Source organism: Aspergillus bombycis, assembly GCF_001792695.1.
Source record: "Aspergillus bombycis strain NRRL26010 chromosome Unknown contig00016, whole genome shotgun sequence".
Taxonomy (NCBI): domain Eukaryota; kingdom Fungi; phylum Ascomycota; class Eurotiomycetes; order Eurotiales; family Aspergillaceae; genus Aspergillus; species Aspergillus bombycis.
In genome coordinates, this window is record NW_019170018.1 from 126,360 (window position 1) to 134,969 (window position 8,610).

General features: G+C 49.7%; 4 protein-coding genes across 4 annotated transcripts; 3 read left to right on the plus strand and 1 right to left on the minus strand.

Moving 5' to 3' along the window:
• Positions 1-562: 562 nt before the first annotated feature.
• ABOM_003398 (class I SAM-dependent methyltransferase) lies at positions 563-1,486 on the plus strand (the record flags this gene model as incomplete). Its single annotated transcript, XM_022530528.1, has 3 exons — positions 563-684; positions 743-996; positions 1,059-1,486. 3 exons carry the CDS (start codon positions 563-565, stop codon positions 1,484-1,486), a joined length of 804 nt encoding a protein of 267 aa, XP_022392145.1.
• Positions 1,487-1,868: 382 nt separating this feature from the next.
• On the minus strand, positions 1,869-2,963 carry ABOM_003399 (NAD(P)-dependent oxidoreductase; the record flags this gene model as incomplete). Its single annotated transcript, XM_022530529.1, has 3 exons — positions 1,869-2,274; positions 2,328-2,850; positions 2,900-2,963. 3 exons carry the CDS (start codon positions 2,961-2,963, stop codon positions 1,869-1,871), a joined length of 993 nt encoding a protein of 330 aa, XP_022392146.1.
• Positions 2,964-4,033: 1,070 nt separating this feature from the next.
• Positions 4,034-5,380, plus strand: ABOM_003400 (uncharacterized protein; the record flags this gene model as incomplete). Its single annotated transcript, XM_022530530.1, has 5 exons — positions 4,034-4,378; positions 4,441-4,630; positions 4,687-4,859; positions 4,917-5,016; positions 5,082-5,380. The coding sequence occupies 5 exons, from the start codon at positions 4,034-4,036 to the stop codon at positions 5,378-5,380; spliced, it is 1,107 nt and encodes a 368-aa protein (XP_022392182.1).
• A 699-nt stretch (positions 5,381-6,079) lies between these two features.
• On the plus strand, positions 6,080-8,154 carry ABOM_003401 (uncharacterized protein; the record flags this gene model as incomplete). The annotated part of the gene is made up of 2 exons (XM_022530531.1): positions 6,080-7,250; positions 7,793-8,154. The coding sequence occupies 2 exons, from the start codon at positions 6,080-6,082 to the stop codon at positions 8,152-8,154; spliced, it is 1,533 nt and encodes a 510-aa protein (XP_022392110.1).
• Between the last annotated feature and the right edge of the window lie 456 nt (positions 8,155-8,610).

The following is an 8,610-nucleotide window of genomic DNA, read 5'->3' on the forward strand; positions in this document are numbered from 1 at the left end:
CGAGCAGACCTGGTTGATTGCGACCATCCGAGCTCCGAAACTCCCTCTGACCAGAATATGAATCAACACGTCTATCAAACCATGTCTGAACCATAGTTGGATCTTGTTACGGCCTTGTCATCCATCTTAAATGAGCCCAATTCCCTCAAGATATTGGCTGAGCCGTTTATACAGTCGCGGGTATCGTCAGCTGAGCAACCACAGGTTCGAGAGGTCGGTATCAAAGAACTACTGTCGATGAAAAGCGGAACAACAGGAGGAAGGAATAGCCGATGGGGCTCCTCGGCATTCTTCCGTGTGAAGTACTCTACCACGCTCCGGTCACAAGCTAGTTCCAAGCGCGAGAATGTGGCTTCAGCTGAGAGCCTAGAGCTTCTCGGGCTAAATGAGGGGCATGTGGGCATAAAAGCGGAAGAGATATCTCCAATCTTAAGGGCAATCCTAGCCTAGAGTATCGCAAAGATGCTAAACACCACGGACAAATATATTTTTGGGCGAGATGAACAGGAATCGAAGAGGTATGGCCTCGAAACCAGCCGCAAGGTGGGGTTTCAGTTAATGGATGGTTCTCAGGCTCGATGTCCAGCATGACCTGCTGGTGAAGGTTTCTAGAAACACCCTCATCCATCCGTCAATCCCCACAGGAAAGGTGGTTTCTATTGCGGATATAGCCACTGGTACTGGGTAGGCTTCTTTGTCCTGTGGTTCACGATCGCGTCGCTAAGGGGTTAAATGTGGACAGAATCTGGCTGAGGGACCTCTCGCGATCACTGTCGGAAGTACCTGGAGTCCAGCGGTACTACCATGGGTTTGACATCTCGTCCGCGCAATTTCCGCCCGCGGATGATAGTATCAAATTCTCTGTCCATGACATAACGGTCCCCTTCCCTGAGGAGCATTGGAACCGCTATGACCTCGTCCATGTGCGGCTACTGGTTGCCGCTCTCGCCGAACCTGACTACAGAGCCGCCGTCGCAAATATTTACCAGCTTCTCAGTATGTGCTCTCCTATTAGCTGAAACATGTTCTTGTCGACATGCAATAATAAGTATCTTCAGAGCCGGGAGGTTACATGCAGTGGGAAGAGATCGACGAAGAAACGTACATCGCCGACAATGTAGCATTCCAAGAGATCCGGCGGTGTTTCAATCTCGGTTTGAAGGCGGAAGGCAAATATTTTCAGGCATCTGCGAAGGTTTACCATGAAAGCCAGTCAGCCGGGTTCCGAGATGTGGTGCGGGTCGAGTATAGTTCACACTGGGATGCTGGTCTCCGTCCCAGCACCGAACAAAGGTTTGTTGCCATTATAGGAACATTGTATACAAGTCTTCTACTGCGATCGGCCCAAGTGCCGGATGAAGAGGCAGCGTCAAAGAAGGGGGAAGAACTGATTGAGCGGTTCCGGCAACTTTGTGCTCAGGGAGAGTCACCGCCAGTGAAGCTGATGAGAGTTGTTGGGCAGAAGCCGTTGCATGAAGTGGTTTAGTAAACTTTAGCCTTTATTTCTTCTCAGCAAGTTCATGGTCAATCTCGGCTGGTGGCATTAAGCCGCTAGGGGGACGATTTAGTCGTCAAACAATAACCACCCTTCTTGGATCAAGTATTGTGGCAGCTGTGATCAGCAGAGTTTCGATTACCAATATGTGAAGAGTCGGTCAATCACAATGAACCGCATTAAAGGGAGAGCATGCTAGTAAGTATCCAGTGTCATATCAGCTCTTCTTGACTGCATAGAGATATTCAACATAGTGGAACCAATAGTGAATGCTTTCGGTAACACAATATTCATTGATAGTCCATGCCTACAAGGTGATTTAATTGAGCTCACATATAGCCATGGCAGCGATGTGTCCACATCAGGTTCATCATCACCTCTCCTTCACACGGTCCGATTCAAAATCAAGCCCGGCATGCGTCCGGAGTACTCCATACATAGACGAGGAGTCCAATGCCCTTTCATTCCTCTCTCCATACTGGCAAGCCTCGTCATAGTGCTTGAGAATGACATCTGCAACGGGCAAGCTCGTTCCAGCGTTCTCCGCACACGAAACCCCTAATCCGACATCTTTCACCGCCAGTTGAAGGTCCGACCAAGGCCGTTCCCCCTGTTTCGGAAGGTAAAACCCCTCAGTCATCCGCCTCGACATCGCGAGCGGCAGTGCGCCGTACTGCTCTTCGATCAAGGACTCCAGTGCCTCACTTCCAATGCCAGTCTTCTCAGCAAAGACCTGTGCTTCGGCCACAAGCTCCATCATCCCAGCCGTCAAGAAGTTTCTACCATCCGCTCCATCAGCCAAGTACTCTGGAATAAAAGCCGCAAAACCTACCCTGCCGTCTTCATCAAACTAGCTTGCGCCGCGTCCGTTCCCATGTGCAACGTCTTTCTCGCCAATACACCAACCAAGAATGGCTCAATCGCCCTGACAGCCTCGTCGGCGCCTGCTGTTACCATCAACAGCCGGCCTTCCCTTGCAACAGGACTTGCCCCGAACACGGGGGCTGCGACAAAACTAGCACCCTTTTCCGCAAGTGTTCGCTGCGCCCACGAGGATACATCCGGATGGATGGTCGACGTGTCGACAATGATCTTGCCATGAAGCTGCTGCGTGGTTGAGGCTTCTATTATTGAATTGATGATTGAGGTGACGACTGTGCCGTCGCTGACAGCAATGAAGCAAATGTCGACCTGGGCAATCAAGTTTTGGACACTGGCACTCTGGACTCCTCCTTTATCAAGGATCGAATGGCCCCGAGCTTCGGTACGGTTATAGAAGCAAAGTGGAGGGGCATTGATATGCGATAGATGGCTGTGGAGGTTCAATGCCATGGCCAACCCCATCGACCCGAGGCCTGTGGCGTTAGTGTGGGGCTGGTATCAGTTCGGAAAGGCTGCAAATACCGATCCATCCGAGTCTTGGGTGAGTGGTTGGAGTTGATGTTGGAGGTTTCACTTGGGAGTCCATTTTGAGATCCAATCTGAGTTTCTTTTCTACACACTCAGTGGTGCATATCACGGACGAATGATGTGAAGTCCACTTTAATACATTAGCGATTGAATACAAAAGCCAAGGAATGTGCTTCGAGCCATACACGCGAAGGAGGGGTAATTTTATTATCGTTCCATCAGGCATATTAGTCATCTCCCTGGACTTGTGATGGTTTGAACAAATATAGCCTCATGAATCCTCCAAAATACCAAGGATACCAGCAACGTGTACTTAAGGATATCTGGGGTAACGAATCTGATATAATTTTCAAATTCGCCTTCCATTTGCTGTCAACACTCCCAGCCAGCGGATATTCAGACTTACTCTAGTAAGTGCGTTGCAAAAATATATTGACTTAGGGCTCTACTACTGTACCGAATCAGGCTGGACGAACAGTGTTAAATGATTGATGGACGATCTACTCGAAGGTGAATTATGTTCTTTGACTACCGCTATGGACTCAAAACCACAGGTAGTTCCAAGTTTGTTCGGTCTTTTGTTCATTTTGGTACAAGACTAGTTCTGTTCATCTCGAACTCTTCCCCTTGGCCAAGAAGACATGACCCACGAGGTGAAACGCTTAGAGAGTCAGTCTCTTTTCTCTGACTCTCGAGAAATATCCAATAGAGACGAGAACATGTGCAATACGTGGACAATAGGTGATCAACCCTCGTATATGCCCGAACTTATTATGAGACAGGAATAGCAATGTGCCCAGTATGAGACCTTCTATAAAAGGCGTCAACGCTTTGACCGACAAGGTTGAAGGTTATTGGTAATGCAGTCATAGTATTCGTTGGCATCAACCTATCATGATTCATTGATACCTAAGGGGGGACGTTATAGACTATGACAATCACCGGAGCAGCAACGATCTTCATGACTACCTATCCTAGTGTCCCTGATATGTGAGATGCCTTTGGTCTCTTGATTGGTTCGTTCGCATAGGCTTACTTCGGTACCCACTATTTTGACAATTCCAAGTAGCCGCTAGATATCCTCTGGCGCTGCATCTCAAGTATTTATATCCAGTCTAAGGACCTCCCATGAATCTATCCATCCTACTCAATTCAAAACGGTGTCTTCCATATTCACCACGAGCATTAGTCTTGACAGTATTCAGCATGTCTACTACAAACTATAGCATTCCATCCGACTCATGGGTCCTAGTGACCGGTGCCAACGGCTTCATCGCTACCCATGTCATCGAGGCCTTCTTGGCCCAAGGCTACAAAGTCCGAGGCACGGTGCGATCCGAGAAGCCATGGGTGGACGAATATTTCAAGAGTAAATATGGCCCAGCCAACTTCGAGACGGTAATCCTGCCAAAGCTGGAGGAAGACGGCGCGCTAGATGGGTGCTTGACGGATGTGGGCGGGGTGGTGCATGTGGTGCGTGATTGCATCCATTGACAAAGTGACTACAAAGGAAGACATCTGACAGCTATCTTTAGGCATGCAATATGTCGTGGACTGCCGATCCCCACAGTCTCATTCCCGAGGTGGTCACAGCAACCTTGAATGTTCTCTCTGCTGCTGCGCGAGTGAGATCCGTCCAGCGGGTGGTTCTGACATCTTCTGTGGTTACGGCTCGTTCTCGATGTCCCGGCACAGGGGAGATCACGGACTATATTGTGGATGAGAGTCAGTAGCTGCCCCTCTGCTTGAAACATCCATGGCGCATTCTAACATGGTCATAGACAAATGGAATGACGCGGCCGTTGCCGCTGCCTGGGATCCAACGACTCCGGACCACATCAAGCCAGGCGTGGTGTATACGGCAGCAAAAGTCGAAGCCGAGCGCGGGGCTTGGACATGGATGGCGGAGCACAACCCGCATTTCGTTCTGAACACCGTGCTCCCCAACGTGAACGTAAGAAAAAAGTATTCTTTTAATTTTTTGCCAACGTCTGATTTTGTGGCACTTTAGTTCGGCAAGATCCTGTTCCCCGGCAAGCAAGGCACTTCAATGGCAGCGACACGCTTACTGCTCGATGGGAACGATGTGGCCACAAAGATCATGCCCGCCCGTAAGATGAAGAACCCTAAATTCCCACAATCGTGAAAAATCATAGGATCTAACAGTTCCGGTTAGAATGGTACGTGGATGTTGAAGACACCGCACGACTTCATGTCATTGGACTTTTAGATCCCGATGTTCAGTCGGAGCGTCTGTTCGCCTGCGCTGATCCATATACTTGGACCCAGGTCGTGAAAGTTATGCGGGAGCTCCGACCAGATTGTTCAGCCATACCTGATGTTCAGGAGGAAGAGAATATTCGCCCCTTTGAGATTGCAGCTTCGAAGCGAGCCGAGAAACTCATCCAAGCCTTCTACGGCAGGCCAGGGTGGACATCGCTGGAGGAATCTTTGGCTCGAGGGCTGTCAGATTAATTATGCAGGTCAGATGTTGCAGAATTCTTTCCATCCAGCCGCGCCGGATCCAGGCAACTTGGGTTATTTTTGCGTCCTTAACTATCGTATGAGGAGATAGTAGTGTTGGTTGACGGACTATGTTTTGCTCCAAGTTCCACTTCAATGGAAATGATCACCTGTCACGTCACGGGTTTAGTGCATCTATTCTAGAATAGGTCTAGTTCCCGATGTCACGGGCCAGACTTTCCCTGTTCGGGGAATGGGAGTAAGCACACGCGAACGGGCCAATCAGCATGCGTGGAGGAGGAGATCGAGACAGGGCTGACGCCAGCTTACTGTAAGCCTCGCGGAACTCTGGGCATTAGTATCGTGCTTGCATACCTTTGTATACTGCTTGCTGTACCTCCATACGCTGTTGAAATAGAACGATCAGTTGGCCAAGTTTCATTGCATTTAACCGTCCGTCATGCCGTCATCGACAACGGAACGGCGCACCCTCCAAAAGCAACGGCCGCGGCAGAGGCGATGGGCCCCCCGTGTGAGAACAGGCTGCATAACTTGCAAGTATGGATCTATATCATGGTTTGTGATGCAGCGTTGACGATGACAAGGATTCGGAAGACAAAGTGTGACGAGGGCAGACCGAGGTGAGTGACAGGACGGCCGGCTGGCTGCGGAGAGTGAAATCGTTCTTGTGTCGGTGCCTGACTGACCACGATGAGTAGTTGCCAAAAGTGCCTGTCAACAGGGCGCCTTTGCGATGGCTATGAGGATATAGAGAATTTACACGACGAGCTGGCTGCCTACGCTCTGTCACAGGTGCCATCTACCTGGGACTTTCTTTCTCAAGATGTAGGCGAGAACGAGAATTTCTTCTTTTTCCGTTCTTTCACTACGTTCACTTTGGCTGGATTCTTCGACACCGGCTTTTGGTCTCACCGGCTACTACAGGCCTCTCATCATTATCCGGCTCTCCGGCATGGCATGGCCGCACTGGCATGCATCCATCGCGAGTATGCGACCGATAGCACCCCGTCCACTCAGTCACGCATTGGTGAGAGCCGAAATATGGAGTTTGCTTTGAGGCAGACGAATAAATCCATTCAATCTCTTTTGAGACTGCTATCGGAGCCAGTGCTAAATAACGAGGATCAAATGGTCGTGCTAGCCACCTGCATTCTTTACACCTGTATATGTAGCCTGCAGGGCCGTCAGTACCAGGCCTTTATGCATATCAACAACGGGTTAAAGCTTTTTCATCAGTGGGCAGTGGGTCAGAAACTTCGCAGTCAGCCAGAAGCATGGAAGGGAGCTGATATGCTTTTACTGGCTTTCATCCGGCTCGACTCACAGGTGCGTCCATATTTACTGGGCCAAACCGCCTCTCTTGGTTGGAACAATAACCAAATAGCTCCATCACCCACTACCGCCCCATTCACCAGTTTACTCGAGGCGTATGTATCATTGGAGGCCTTGTTCAATCGCATCATGCGATTCTTCCTCGGACAGGACACCCAGGACCCGTGTGTACAGTCCAAAACCGTGGAAAAGGAGATGTATCTACGACTCCTGCATGATTGGGACATAAGTCTAGCCAGCCTGTTAAGTACTGCCCCCCAATCCGACGAGGGCCGAGCTTTGGATCTCCTTTCAGTCCGGCGCAGATTTACCAAGCTTCTGCTATGCGCAGACTCAACTCAAAGCGAGCTGGCCCCGGACGCTTGCCTTGACGATTGTATAAACATGATTGAATCCATCACCCGGATTCTTGAGGATTCAAAGCAACGAGCGCTGCGACGATACGAACATGCCGAGCAGGCGACATCCGTAAACTTCAGTTTGGAGACTGGAATCGTCGAGCCCTTGTTCTGGGTCGGGGTCAAATGTCGTGAGCCTATTATCCGGCGCCGGGCGTAGATCTGTTGCAGCAGTATCCTCGCCGGGAGGGAATCTGTGAGGGAATGTTAGGAGTCAAGATAGTCGCCAAGGTCATAGAGATTGAGGAGTCTGGATGCCCACAAGCGCTAGCTGATATAGGTGCCACGAGTGCTTGTACCCGTGGACAATGGATTTGCGAAATCCATCGCGTAGCTTCATTAGAGTTCATCCTGGTCACAGAGCGGCTGGTGCGTGTTGTGATGAGGACGGTCGAAGACTGGGCTTTGTCACGTCCAGGGACTGAATTTACCACCTCTTGGTGGTAGGACGTTACATGAGATGAGGTTCAGCTCCAGTTGAATGCGGATCATCACTGTGAGACTCACCGTCGGGCTTTGACGCAACCACTCAGCTTATTCACTAGGTCCGTTGAGCCCCTTTAAGGCGTCCCAGGATGTGACTTTGTCGCGTCCCCATTGGAGGATTTTGATCATTAGTATTCTGATAAGAGTCAGGTACGATATGCAAGATATACTATTAATTGTCAAAAAGGGTCTTACTATTATATTGAGGGCGATCTGGGAGTCAATCCGAGACACGAATTCTGGTACGGGCTATCTTACCCAACATTTTCCATTGAGGGAATGCCATTGAAGTCAAACAAGAAGAGCGTTGCTCCCCTACCGGACAAGAGGAAGGCTATCCAACCAGGCGGACATCCGGACCTCTACGAAGTTCTCGCTACCGTGCAGTTCAAGGTAACCAACACGGGCAAGCTGGCGGGTGCAACCGTTCCTCCACTCTGCGTAGCCTTCCCGCAAAGCACCACCCCAGCTGAAACCCCGGTTGAGGTGCTTCGAGGCTACGAAAACGTCCATATGAAGGCTGGTCGTGGCCAAATTGTCAAGTTCTAAATCACTCGCATGGATATAAAGCTTTTGAAATGTTGTGAAGCAGGAGTGGGAGATTCCTAATGGTTCCTTCGAAGCCATCGTCCCTGTTCTTGGGGAATCCGCCACGCCTGGTCTAAGTTGTAGCAATGGGTTTTTTTCTTCGCCTTCTCATGTCGTTGACTCGTTTGTAGCTGTTTCTCTCGGCTCGGTGGTTGTGGGGGATATCTACAGCTTTTGCCATGAAGAATTCGTTGGGTCTAACGGAGTGCCTACTCACATGTACACTCCTTTTTCTTATTGGTAATTTTTACTATTCGAAATGTTAAGATGGTTTCGTGCTGGTTGTATATAAAATCGATAGGACTTTACTTCATGGAGCACAGTCAACTTCTCGACATGGAAATAGAAAGACCTCTCGGATGTCTTTGGATAATATTATCACTATCAGCCCTAGCGTGTGCATATTTCCAACAATCT